Source organism: Centroberyx gerrardi, chromosome 24, assembly GCF_048128805.1.
Source record: "Centroberyx gerrardi isolate f3 chromosome 24, fCenGer3.hap1.cur.20231027, whole genome shotgun sequence".
Lineage (NCBI taxonomy): Eukaryota > Metazoa > Chordata > Actinopteri > Beryciformes > Berycidae > Centroberyx > Centroberyx gerrardi.
In genome coordinates this window covers 17,504,239-17,519,238 of record NC_136020.1, presented here as the reverse complement: position 1 = coordinate 17,519,238, position 15,000 = coordinate 17,504,239, and the positions used below count along the sequence as shown (strand labels likewise).

General features: G+C 44.2%; 1 protein-coding gene across 1 annotated transcript in view; it reads left to right on the top strand.

Annotated features, from left to right (window-relative positions):
- Nucleotides 1-15,000, top strand: part of sox5 (SRY-box transcription factor 5) — a 99,360-nt gene that overhangs the window by 77,599 nt on the left and 6,761 nt on the right. Inside the window, exons 9-11 of the mRNA XM_078281945.1 lie at nucleotides 496-660; nucleotides 8,058-8,157; nucleotides 12,530-12,702. Coding sequence (XP_078138071.1) covers nucleotides 496-660; nucleotides 8,058-8,157; nucleotides 12,530-12,702 — 438 coding nt within the window. The remainder of the gene's footprint in view (nucleotides 1-495; nucleotides 661-8,057; nucleotides 8,158-12,529; nucleotides 12,703-15,000) is intronic.

Sequence of the window (15,000 nt, the reverse complement as noted above, 5' to 3'; positions counted from 1 at the left end):
CCCGTCAGAGAGGCTGTTAGCGCTTCTCCCATGGGGGGGGGGGTGGAGGGGTGGAGGAGGGGTGGGGGGGTTGGTGACAGAAGAGATGCTCCTCTCTCTCTCTCTCTCTCTCTCTCTCTCTCTCTCTCTCTCTTTCTCTCTCTCTCTCTCTCTCTCTCTCTCTCTGTCACACAAACAGAGGCCGGGCCACTAATGGCCCCTTCTTCCAGAGCTTTTTAGCCGGCGTCTTCTTTTTTGTTTGTGCGCTCTCGAGTATTCATTTATTCATGCCGCCCCTTTCTTCTCCTTTTTTTTTTCTGCTCTCCTCTCCTCTCTTTTACCCCCTCTTCTTTCTTTTCTTACCTCTCTCCCTCTTCCCTGCCCCCCAACTCCTATGTGTCTCTCTCTTTCTGTCTTGTTGTCTGTCCCTCTCCCTCCCTGTCTCTCTCTCTCTCTCTCTCTCCCTCTCCTCTCTCTCTCTCTCCCTCTCTCTACCTGTCTGTCTGTCTCTTGCAGCAGTTGTATGCAGCCCAGTTGGCGGCCATGCAGGTTTCCCCGGGGGCCAAGCAGCACGGGGGCAGCCTGCCCCCCCAGGCCAACCTGGGCACACACTCCCCCCCAACCAACACACACACACACAGCGACAAGAGCCGCAGCACCCCGCCACCACCCAAGTCCAAGGTAAGGGCAGAAACCAAGGCCTGTGTGTGTGTGTGTGTGTGTGTGTGTGTGTGTGTGTGTGTGTGTGTGTATATGCATGTCCAGTACCAGTCAAAAGTTTGGACACACCTGAGTGAATGTACTATGTTGTTCATGTTCTTAAAGCCATTTTGATCTAAAGGCTTCTGCTTAAATACTTGAAATTTGTTTCTTAGACAAATACAAACAGTGAAGTTGATCCTATGTGTGAATTTCTTTCCAAAGTCTTTGCCTTTCCATCAAGGCAAAGGGCGGCTACTTTAAATAATCTAAAATATAAGATAGTTTTGATTTGTTTAACACTTTTTTGGTCACTGCATAATTCCATTTGTGTTATTTCATAGTTTTGATGTATTTCTAAAATGTGGAAAATAGTAAAAAATAAAGCAAAATGTGGTGTGTCCAGACTTTTGACTGGTAGTGTATGTGCTTGTATTTAACACTAGAAATGCCAGTGGATTTGGGGGTCTAAGAGAAGGACAACAAGGGAGGTAAATATGATAACTACTATTTCCTTTTTGGAGGGACATTTCGAAAGCTGAAATATTTCCCTTTTCATCTTGAAACTTGAGCACGACTCGGCCTTTCTAGTGTTAAAGGAGAGAGAGGTGTGAGAGAGGAGGAGGTTGTGTGTTACTGTGATGCATGGGCTGAAATCCTGTTTCCAAGCTTGTTTGAAGTTTGTGTTGCATCCAGAAGCTTTTTTTTTTCTTTTTCTTTTTCTTTTTTTTAAATCAAACAAGCATCCCGGTGAATTCCTCATACTAATACACGCCTTGGTTAGAATTCACAAACTTCTCTGATAAATCAAAAGTTTTTCCACAAACCTCCGGCAGCGGAGGGTTTGAGGTTTGAGGATGTTTCGGTGTTTGTGTCGTTTTCTCGGCTGGCTTCCCAAAGGGGCGAAGGGAGGCCTTGTGTCCATCCAAGTGGAATTCTATGAATATCTGGTTGACTGTTGGGGACCCCCCCCTCCCCCCCATACACACACACACACACACACACACACGCACACACACACACATACACATCCATCCATCCCCACCTGTCCTCTGTCCACCCCAGGATCCCCACTGGTGTAGTGGTCAGTCACCGACCACACACACACACACACACGCATGCACACACACACACACACACACACACACACACACCATCTAACAGTTGGACAACACCATCACACTCCCACAGAGTTTGACAATCTGAATAAAGATGCAAGCAAACCCCACAGATTTTATGGTATGAGCAAAACTTTTCCCAACTTTCCCTTTCCTTTCCTTTCCTTTCCTTTCCTTTCCTTTCCTTTCCTTTCCTGTCCTTTCTTTTACTTTCTTTTCCTTTCCTTTCCTTTCCTTTCCTTTCCTTTCCTGTCCTTTCCTTTCCTCTCCTTTCCTTTCCTTTGCTTCCCTTTCCTTTCCTTTCGTTTTCCGTCCTTTCCTCTCCTCTCCTCTCCTTTCCTTTCCTTTCCTTTCCTTTCCTTTCCTTTCCTTTCCTTTCTTTTCCTTTCCTTCCCTTTCCTTTCCTTTCCCTCTTTTGTTTGTTTTCACTTTTACCTCTTCTTCTCCTCTCGTCTCTCATCTTGTCATCATCTCCTCTGTTCTCCCTTCTTCATCACTCTTTCATTTTCCCTCATCCCTTCTAACCCTATATCAACTCCCCTGTCCACACACACACACACACACACACACACTGCCGGGAGCAGCTCATGCTACAGATTAAGGCGTGTGTTTGACCCCAGTTGTTCACCCCAGAGCTTGCCCCCCTGCCTCCTTGTCCATCAACCCCCCCCAAACCTCCGTTCACACACACACACACACACACACACACACACTCACGCACACACACCACCCTCCTGCCCCACCGACACACGTCTTATTTCCATATATATGGAGTTGGGCTGACAGGCGAGCTCTGCGGCCTGTGGCGGGGGGGAAGTGAGGAGCCGTAATGGCTTCCCTAAAACAGCAGGAGCGGCCGACTGGGGAGCGGACCCGCACTGGCCCCCGACGGGCCCCGTGGAGCCAAAATGGCCGACTGTTTTGGTGTTACTCCCCCGTCCCCCGAGCAGTGGCAGATATTAGATAGAGGCTCTGTGGCATTTTCTAGATCTTTGCACTTTCTTTCTTTCTTTCTTTCTTTCTTTCTTTCTTTCTTTCTTTCTTTCCTTCTTTCTTTCTTTCTTTCTTTCTTTCTTTCTTTCCTTCTGTCTTTCTCTTTGCTGACTCCTCTGTCTGTCTCCATCACTCTCTCAGCCCTCCACTTGATCTTGTTTCCCTCATTTTCTTTTCTCATTCAGTCGAAGCACTCAGGCGCTCTCACTCACACTCTCACTCACTCTTTCTGACACTCTCTCTTTCCCTGTCTCTCTCTCTCCTTCTCTCTCTCTCTCTGTCTGTCTCTCTCTCTCTCTCTGTCTCTCTCTCTGGGTGAGTGACATGTATATTTCAGAGGTGTGCTCCCCCTGTGGGCTCTCTCTCAGGTCTCTAGTCATTTAGAGACCTGCTGCCTGCTTCTGCTCACAGCTGTTTGGACTCAGGCGCACACCGCTTAAGTGCTTTACCCTCGGGTGAGACATGGACACACACACACACACACATGCACGCACACACATAGCCACTCAGGTGTGGAACAAGACACCATGCCAATGAGAAACCATGCAGCCCCACACACACACACACACACACATACAAATCACTGCTTTCACACACGCAGCTCTCTCATACGCAAGAATAGGTCTTTAGATGTAGGCAGGCATGCATACAGACCCATACAATAGTGCAATTCAAATGATGCACCATATGTATCCCATTCGCTTGCATGCATCGCACACACACACACACACACACACACTCACGCACATACACACACATGCACACATTTTTTGAGTCAGCATACTGGGAAACAGCTGAAATCGAGACCACAACCTCCGTTTCCTTTCTCTTTCCGAACTCTAACAACATCTGGCATATAATGACAATATGCTGTCAATAGCACTGTTACTGACCGCATTACACATATGCATGCATGTGTACACACACACATACACACACACGCACACACACACACTACAGACCCCTCTCTGCCTCTTGAAAGCTTGTTCTGGAGGATTTAGAAAGGATCATGCTGGTCCTGGTGGCTCTTTATACTCAAAGGCACAAACCTCTTTTGTCTTTCCTGTCACTCTCCACTGAAACAAAATTGCCATTTCAATCATATTTAAAGGCCCAATCCAGAATTTATTTCACCATATAACACGTCATTAGCATGGGAAATAAGGTTTTTACACCTTCGATAACCTATTATAACTCCATAAACAGGTTTTTTTGTGTGGTACAAACATTACCAATATAATCTAACTACGTACAGCTTCAATATGCATTAAAAAGTCATAATACTAGCAGCTCAGAAGCACATTAGAGAATAAAATATGTGTTCAATCCACTGAATTGGAATATAAACAAAGGTAGTGTTGAGGTGACAGTGTTTCACCCAGTAGGAGGTATTCTGCAATTATGGAATTCAAAAAGAACGGAAAAAAAAAGATCAGACTAGACAGTCAAGGTAAAGTCAAGTCTAAATGACATCATCTGGTGTGCTTTCAAATACAAATTCCTTGAAAATATAAAGTGCATTTACACATTTAAAGGAGTTAGTATGAGGATTGGTGCCACATAGAGATAATGCCTCTGCACTGTGCCATGTGCTGTCTGATAGAGTTAGATATAACATTATAATTAATATACAAACAGTCACAGGAGGAAAGCCTGGAGAGGTAGAAATGTGTGTGTGTGTGTGTGTGTGTGTGTGTGTGTGTGTGTGTGTGTGTGTGTTAGTGAGGAAAACAGACAGAGAGAGGGGAAGGAGGAGAGATGAAGCGAGAGAGAGACACATGTAAAGGTCTTGACATGGACAACCTAGCTCAGTCTAAATACATGGTCATGTCACACACACACACACACACACACACACACACCTGCCCAGGATAAACGGTAGTAGCGCACACACTTGTCCTGTTAATTGAACCGTCAGCTCCCTTGATAAGATGCAGAGCCCTGATTTCACTTTCACGTGTCAGCATCCACAGAGGTGAAATACAGCACACACACACACACACACACAGGCACACACACACACGCACATTGTTCCCCCTCTCCCCCCCCCCCCCCTCCCTCTGGCTCTCGCTGTCACTCTGCATGTTTTCCCGTCTCAAAGCTGGAGACTGTTTCATCAGCCAAGAGAGACACAAAAGCAATTGTATTAATTCAAGATTCCAAGCCTTGCAGAGGCTTTAGAGGCCTCACACACACACACACACACACACACACACACACACATACACATGCTGTCATGAGATTTAGAGCTTGTTGAACAATGTCTCGCAACGACACACACACGCACACACACACACACACACACACACGCAAACAAGTCGGTCCAAGCCTCTCAGCTCCACTGTCTAAACTAATTCCTCCACACTGGCATTATGCAGGTTGGCCACCTTCCCACCATAGGATTTGGCTTGGCGCGGAGTGGAAACTCCCCCATCCACTGTACAAGAGGCGGAGGCATTATCTATTTGTAATAAATATTCAAACCCTCTCCAAGCCAAAGCCCACCATAATATGGGTCAGGATTGAGAAGATCGCGCTCAGTTCTTCTCTTCTTCTTTTCTCTCCTCTTCTTCTCCGGCCCATTGTTTCAGTGAAGGCATCTTTGGGGGTCCCCGTCTATTTAGAAAGACCCCCCTAATGAAGGACAATCCGGTTAGGCCTCATCACACACACACACACACACACACACGCACACACACGCGCACACACATGCAAAAGTCTGCTCACACACACACATACACAAGCACACACACATGTAGGGGCTTAATTGGAAGGGCTTAATTGAGTTGTGAGGGGCTCACAAGGCTTAGTACGACTCAAGGAGAGGGAATCAGGGAAAGTCGGCCTTAATGAGTGGATATACCACACACACACACACACACACACACACACACGGACACACATGCACACACACATACTTGCTAGCTGTCTTTTTTGATCCCACTGTATGCTGGATTCCACTCCAACTAAGCAGCAATTAGACTAATGACCAGAAAATAAAGGAACATAATGGCACTCTATTCTATTCTATTCCATTCTATTCTATTCTATTCTATTCTATTCTATCAAACTAAAATCTAAGGGCTGAACCTTAGCTAAAGACACTAATGTGTCGCTAGCAATCCAAATCAGTTTAATTAAATTTTGTAAATTAATTCCCATAGGAGTAATTAATAGATTATTGTAGTGAAACTCAGTTGCATATTTGGAGTAATGATATAGGGCTTCACAGCATAGTCCACACTATTCTGGTGTATAGTCCATATGTATACAGCCCATAACCATATACTGTATACTCCATTATATTAACAGTTGTTATGAATTAGACCATAGACCATATCTATTGTATTATAGCTATAGTTCTGTATCCTGTAGACCATATCTATTGTATTATAGTTCTACAATCCATAGACCATAATATCTGTTGTATTATAGCTATAATTCTGCATCTTACAGACCATATCTATTGTATTATATCTATAGATCTACAGTCCATAGACCATATCTATTGTATTATATCTATAGTTCTGTATCCTATAAACCATATCTACTGTATTATAACAATAGATCTGCAGTCTATAGACCATATCTATTGTTTTATAGCTATACTGTAGTTCTACAGTCTACAGACCATATCTATTGTATTACAGCTATAGATCCACAGTCCATAGACCATAATATCTTTTGTATTATAGCTATATTTCAACAGTCCACAGCCCCTATTGTACTTGTATTGGCTGACCCATTAAGCCGTCCCTTGCCCCATGTTGTGTCTGCCTGTTAATTGCAGAGTTTTAATTACACAGAGTGGTCTGTGTACATCTGGCCCCACGGTGATCTAATTCTTTCCTTCCCGTCATGTGACCCCCGACGGCTCCCCCTGATTGGATTAGGTCATCGGCAGGGGTGATGTTGCCATGACAATTAACGTGATAACAGCCCTCGGCGTCGTGTGGTGGTCCACATGCCGATTCGTTTAGAGGCTGCATGGCAAACAACTGTCCCTCACACACACAGCCAAACACACACACACACACACACACATACACACACAAATGCACATTTACACATGCAAACATCCGCACACACAATTCTGCCCACTTGTTCTTTGTAAGGAGGCAACATTGCTTCCATTTCTGTTGTTGTTGTTGAACTGAATTTGTTGATATTATTGCTGTACATAGACGTGTATTATGCTGCTGCTGTTCATTTAGATGTATGTTGAGTCCATTTTTGCCATCATAATATATGGCACCTGTAACATAGAAAGTATAGCACTGCCTATTGTTGATGGCATCAATAACATGGGCCTCGAAAAGCTACTGCTTCAAAAGATGTATTGATTGAGAAGTAGGGACTGTGTGCCTGTGTGTGTGTGTGTGTGTGTGTGTGTGTGGCGGAGTCTTTGAGGCAGGAAGTGCTGCTCCACTGTTCTCTTCTCCACACACTCCATGTTCATGGCCTCGTTCAGTTCCTCGTTTCTAATGGAGCAAGTGCACATTGAAGTGGCGTATAGGCCTCTGTTCTGTTCTGTGCCATTCGCTGTCTGATAGAAGGAGACATCACAGTATATCTAGTCACTCACAGCTGTAAAGAAAGGCCAGGGAGGCGCTCATCTTTGTGCGTGTGACAGTGAAAGTGCAAGACAGAGAGAGAGAGAGTGAGAGAGAGAGAGAGAGAGAGAGACGCCCCCTATAGTTTTCAGAATGATTTCAAGGCGTTTCTTGTTTTCAAGTGTTTGATTGTTTCTCTGGCGGCTGGCCTTGTTTGAAGCCTGCCGAAGAACAGCATTCGAATGCATGTTTACCGGAGTATGCATGTCCTTCTCTGTGGAGTGTGCACGTGCATGTGCATGAAACGTCCCGTCTCCACCCTCTTGTGACGTGCACATTATTTTGCATGAGAACGGTTGCGGTTTGGGCCGAAACGTATCAATATTTATCTTTTGTTTTGTGCTTGCCATTTTTTACGCTTGTGATGAGTTGTTGAATACGGGCACTGGCATGCCCCGTGCCGTCTGTCCCGCCAGGCTTGCCGTAGATCGCTGTGCATGGGCGCCCGTCTCATTGGTCCGTGTTAAGTCTCCAGTTGAAGCCTTGTGACTGGTTTTTCGGTGGGCGCTCCCCAGTTCCTACGGTGGTCACAGCAGGCGAAACTGTGCTGTTTTGGTTTTTGCAGGACAGTGAGGGTGCACAGCCACTGAACCTGTCGGCCAAGCCTAAGGCATCCGAGAGCAAGTCACCCAACTCCCCCCCAACTTCCCCACAGGTCCCCGCTGCTGCCGGCGCCAAGCTGGGCCCCGTCGGCTCCATGAAGCACAGCGCCGCCCCCTCCAGCATCGGAGGACCTGCCCGAGTCAGCTCGATAGGTAGGTGGACCGCCGCGCTTCAAGACACCTGTGCATCATAGATAAGAACGGAGTGACGCTTCAAACGGGCCACGCCTACAAAGTGCGGTACAAGTGCGAAACCCTATTCAGTTTCTACTTCTGTGTTCTAATAATTTATGTGAAATGTATTTGGTGTTGTTAATTGCCCATAACCTTTTCACGCCTGTCAAACAACTGCATGATCATTATAATTGAATTAATTGGAAGTCACAAAATGCTAACAAGCTAGCAAACTTCCATTCAAGAGAGGAGTCATGCTAGCATTTTGAGACTTCAAGAAAAAAACATTTTAATGATCATGCTGTTGTCTGTCAACTATGAAAAGGTAATGACAAAATATTTACACCATATACATTTCACATGAATTATTAGAACACAAAGTAATCACAGAAAATGTTGATTTATCGTTTTGCTCATAGACACTGAATAGGGTTTTGCAGTTGTACCGCACTTCGTAGGCGTGGCCTTTTTGCCGCGTCATCACCATTGTTATCTATAGAGGTGCCATCACACACACACACACACACACACACACAGGAAAACTTCCATGCACTCACACTCACACACAGCAAATCGTCCAAACAAAAACAAAGCGTTCACAAATTGTGCCCATAATGACACTGTGAGTCTTTGGGGAAAACAGTAATAGCGCCGTTGGTAGCGGCTAACGACGAGAATAGCATTTTCCTCCTCAGCGTTGCCATTGTTGCTAGTGCCAGTACCGCAATCATAATCACACCCGGCCATATGCACACATACATGAAATATGACATAAATGAATCACTATTTTGTACTCTTAATCCATTTTTCACGCAACGCTGATAGTTCAAATATTACACATATGTAACAGGCTATAATTAGTGTGTTTGTGTTTTTCTTCCGTGCCGCTATTTGCCTCCGGGCTGCTTCATTGTTATGTGTTTATTAGTGACTGAAAGAGACAGAGAGACATTGGAGCGAGGGGAGCGGGAGAGAGAGAGAGAGAGAGAGAGAGATAGGGATTAACACTTGTTTTTTTTTTTTTTTCTCCTGAGCGAGGGAGCGGGGGAATAATAAAGAGAGGAGCGCATGACAGACAGGAGGTATCACCGATGAGATTAGACAAGCCTCTTACGCGAGCCAGGACAGCAAACAACCAGCATTAATGACACAATGACAGCACACACACACACACACACACACACACACACACACACTCACACACACAATCCCACCTCCTCCTCCTCCTATGCAGTAGGCAGTTAGCCATTTTTCTGACTTCTTGGCTAATCTCAGTGTTTTTCAACAAATCGGCGGATTTAATATCAGATTAGTGGCTTTGCGGCCCCAGATGTTTTTTGTTCTGAAAAATGGATTAGAGTGTATAAAGTTTGTGTGTGTGATCCCTGTGGAACATGTTGTGTGTGTGGAGGCCGCTGTGTGTTTTGTGTTTTTGTGTTTTGGATCCCGTGGTTATGTCGTAGCCCAGGTCCCATCTGTTACCACTAGGTTTACCCGGTCACCAGCGCGGACTTATTACAATTCATACTCATATTAGCATTCATGTTACAAGTTCAGAGGGGAGAGAAGGGACAGACAGATTGAAATAGAGGCAGTCAGTTTGGTGTGTGTGTGTGTGTGTGTGTGTGTGTGTGTGTCTGGGGATGTGTGGGTGGGTGGTTTGGTTTCTTAAATACAGACAGAAACAAGATCAGACACACACACACACACACACACACAATGCATCCAGTGATGTAGTGGTAAATAAACTGGTAGGTAAACCTGTTTGTTAGTGATCATCATGAGGAAAACTGCCACCAATATGAACAAAAATCTATTATATTTCCATAGTTTGACACATTTCCTGTTGAGGCGGGACATAATGCCAGGAGGGACTGTTTGAAAAGTGTGCAAAAGTTCAAAAACGCTTTGCGCAGAACCTTAAGCTGTCAGAAAATTTGGCATTCTTCAAAACACCAGCCGACCACGGTGTGTCAGGAAAGTGAAACAGGGTTTTTTTCTCAGAGTAAATACATCGCTTTGAAAGTTGCAGGTTTTATATGATGGGAGGGGGAACGTTATTCAAAAATCAGCGATGGTATTTTAAGTAACCACTAAAGGTTCACCATTTATAAATATATAAAGATATAAAAATGTGGGATTTTTAAATAGGTGTATGTTAGGATGTGCAGAATTAGCTAACAAGCTATCCTCATATCCTTATATCCTTATACCAGTTATGATGATGCAATGATGCATACTATGAATTTACGACAGCCTAAAACAGTGAATAAACTCAATTTCTGCCAGTAAAAAGATGGTTTTATCCTCCACTACATCCCTGAAAACATCCAAAGGAAGGTTATTTTAATTGGTCTGTCCCTTCTCAGTTGTTTTTTTGACACCCACCCCACCCAGAGGCGTGCTTCTCTTTCTCCCACTCCATCCATCCATCCATCTCCCCATCTCAAACCAAACTGAAGGGCCGTCAGCACCTGTAACTTCCACCGCGATCAGACAGTTTTCTGTGTCCCTGTCATAAACTCTTTTTTTTTTTTTTTTTTGGTCAAACATCTATTCTGCCTGTCTTTGGAGATTTGGTGCTAAGAGAGACGAGAGTTGTGTGTGCGTGTGTGTGAGAGAGAGAGAGAGACAGAGAGAGAGACAAAGACAGAGAAGAGAAAGACAGATACAGACAGACAGAAAGAGAGACAGAGAGCAAGAGGAAAAAGACAGAAACAGAAAGGGAGAGAGAGAGAGAGAGAGAGAGAGAGAGAGAGGAGACAGAGACAGAAAGAGAGACAGAGAAACATAGAAAGGGAGAGAGAGAGAATGCGAAAGAGAAAGAGAGAGAGACTCCTCTCCCCTCCTATCTGGGTCACGTTCACTTGTCTGGATGGTTGGCATCGCTGTCAGTTTAGGAGAGACGGGGGTTGCACACACACACACATACACACACACACACACACACACACAGGCGCAAGAATACCAATAGAGCCTCTCTCTGCCTCTCTCTCTTTTGACTCCAGATTAAAATTGACTGCCACCCCATTCCATCTCTCTCTCTCCTCCCTCTCTCCTCTGTCCTCTCTCCCTCCATCCCTCCCTCCCTCCATCCCTTTTGGCCCCGCTCACATCCAGATTTTCCGGTTATGACTTCTGAAAGAGTTCACGGCTCTGTCATTACCAATCTGAAGCTGGTAATCTGGCCTGAGATGGCATTAGCGGCGCGGATTAACGCAGATAAAGGCCCCATAAGCCAGCCGCGGCTCTTTGTTAAGAGCTAACCCAACTGATAGAGAGAGGCGATAGCAGGACACACACACACACACACACACACACACACACACACAGACACGTCCACACATTCGGAGCAGATGCCTCTGATGCCTCATCGGCGGCTAAGCTGCGGAAATAATACAAATAATAGGCGGCGAGGAGGAGCGGGGAGATGTGATCTTCAGTGTGCGGCGGGGCAGATGTTCGCGGCCGGGGAAATTAGCAGGACTTTTTAGCCGTAATAAGAGTCATCTGGCCGCCGCTCTTCAAAGAAGGACTGTGAGCTTTCAGATGAAAAGAGACAGAGAGCCGTCGGGTGTGTGTGTGTGTGTGTGTGTGTGTGTGTGTGTGGGCGAGGGGGTTAAAGCTTTGAGAACAGGAAAGTGAAAGGTGGATGTTTTAAATGAATCAGAATGATTTAAAGGAGATTTCTCGGGCTGCAGCTTTCAGAGAGTGGCTGCGTGGATGTGTTTATAGAGTGTCTGTGTGTGTGTGTGTGTGCGTGTGTGTGTGTGTGTGTGTGTGTGTGTGTGTGTGTGGGCTGGGGGCAGGTGGGGAGGGCTTGAAACAAGGCTAGCTAGGGGCGAACACTGACTCACACACCCGGCTTGACAGTCAAGTGGTCAGTGTGTGTGTGTGTGTGTGTGTGTGTGTGTGTGTTTGTTTTTGAGAGAGAGAGAGAGAGAGAGACAGAGATACAGACATACTCCCCCCGTCCACCCCCACACACACACCCCCACCCACACACACACACACACACACACACACACACAGCCTCAAGTGTATGTTAATGTCTTTACCTCATGGTTCAGGAGAAGATTTATTCTGGATGCAATCCTCCTGCCTACCTCTCAAAAACGCACGCACACACACACACACACACACACACACACACACACACACACACACATTCATTCACTCTCCTAAAGTGGACTATACATATTCTGTTCTATTCTATTCTATTCTATTCTATTCTAATAAGAATGATTCTCCTTTTTGAAATAATAATATAATAATTGCTTATCCTCTCTCTCTCTCTCCCTCTCTTTCTCTCTCTCCCTCTCTCTCTCTCTCTCTCTCTCCCTCTCTGCAGACTTGTTGTCGTCTCTGTCCTCAGGAGCCTACCTGAACGACCATGAGGCGGTGACCAAGGCGTTCGCCGAGGCCCGGCAGATGAAGGAGCAGCTGAAGAGAGAGCAGCAGGTGCTGGACGCCAAGGTGGCCGCCGTCAGCAACCTCAGCCTCAACAACGGACGCTCCGACAAGGTAAATCCTCATTATTACAAGTTATAACTATCCAACAAGACATGATATGATATTATACTATAACCTCAGCCTCAACAACGGACGCTCCGACAAGGTAGATCCTCATTATTACAAGTTATAACTATCCAACAAGACATGATATGATATTATACTATAACCTCAGCCTCAACAACAGATGCTCAGACAAGGTAGACAATCACGATTATAAGTTATAACTGTCTAACAGGGTATAATATAATTTAAAGTCACACAGAAATGAAAATTGGGTTTTTCACTTTTTCAGCTAATTCTCCATATCATAACATACACCTGTTTAACAACAAAAATGTACAATTTACAATTCTTTTCTCACATTTTTATATCAAAATCCCATTACTTTTACTTGCTGGAGAATAGCATATATTTAAATGTTAGGTCATGTCGCACCAGTAGGCGCACATAAAAATTCCAAGCAATAATACCATCACAGATTTTTGAACAATCCCGTCCTTCATCACTCCCATCATGTAAAACCTGCAACTTCACAACTTTCAAAGTGACACAAGTGGCAACATGAATTTCTGGATGTTTGCCGCCGAACGACCGTGTTTCTTTCTCCTAATGCTGTTATGATCCAACCTGCCACATTTTGAACAGTCCCTCCTGGTGTTATGTCCCGCCTCAACATCCTGTTTCACCCGCAAATACACCAAATTACACAAATAAGACTCATCGAAATGCTGTTTCCTTCTGACTTTAACTTGAACTTTTAACATCTGAAGCTCTGAAAGGTTGACCATCACCACTACATGTTACAGCTGTATAACAGGACATGATAATATAATATAATATAATATAATATAATATAATATAATATAATATAATATAATATAATATACAATGAGACACTCCAACAAAGTAGACCATAACTAGGCTACTATCAATAACAAGGGAGACAATTCCCACTTTTTTCCCTTAAAAAGGATGCAAATTTGTATCCTCTTTCATTTTTGTAAAAACTTCAATATTAGCACCTAAAGAACCAGTGCTTAAAGAGTCATTTATTTTAGTTGTGCCCTTTGAAATGAAGATAGAAATCTTTCTGTGAGTGACAAAACACGATGTCAGCCTCAGACATTTTTTGTAATCAGATTACTAAAATGTATTACATGTAATCCGATAAAATGCTAACTTATGTGATGAGGAAGCATGAACTGCATCACTGCAGTAATGATACTGTGATTGAATTATTCCTCCTCATTAGGAAAACTGAATGTTTCTTCGACATTCTCAGCAACATATCAGAAAATAAAGGAAAGGCTGCTTTACAAATTAACCTGATTTATCTCTGGGGGAAAAAAAAATACAAGCGATCCAAAAGGTCTAAATTCATAAATCCTCTCAAAAAAAAAAAAAAAAAAAAAGTCTCAGAAGTCATCAAAAGCTGTACGCTCTCATTGTCAGTGTGTAATAATTTGTCTTGCCATATGCCATGCCTACTCCACTATGTAGGAGGTAAATCGGTGTACAATGTGCTCAGTGAAATGTGTTGAAGCTAAACAGGGCCAGATAAGGTAAAACCAGAGGCGTCTCAGAGGTAATGAGTGTGTCTGTGAGGCACACTGCGGGGCTGTGTGTGTGTGTGTGTGTGTGTGTGTGTGTGTGTGGCGGAGCGGAGCGTCGAGGAGACGGTAATGTGAAGTGACGGCGCCGGCTCCTCGGCAGCGTGGCTAAATTGTGGTTATTTGTTAAACACATTGGGAGTCAGCTGGTGCACGCACACACACACACACACACACACATGCACACACACACACGCACACATGTACGCACGCAGAGCAACAGCGTGCTTGAAGCATCTGCAGCGCTGACATTCAACAGCTCTATCTTTCTCTTTCTCTTCCTCCAATATTTTTTTTTTCAGTCTCTCTCCCTCTCACTCACCCACTCAGACCCACACTGTTCTATCTGTAATTCAACGTCAGTATCACCCAGGCCCATTGTAGCTAATACACACAGTGTTGAACTCTACATACATATATATATATATATATATATGTATATATATATATATATATATATATATATATATATAAAAAGAAATAAAGGCTTCAGTCCAATGAGATTCACACCAGGAACCATTTAAGATTATCTCAGGTTTTCAGATGAGTGACGTTTTCAAATTGCATTATCTAAAAGGTCAAGAGTTTACTAGCAAGTAATTTGGAAGTGTAAATAAGATGGTTGTTCAGAATATCATTGAATTTGGACAGGGAACGTCAGGGAATTTAACTTTACAGGAATATACCAGAATAGATA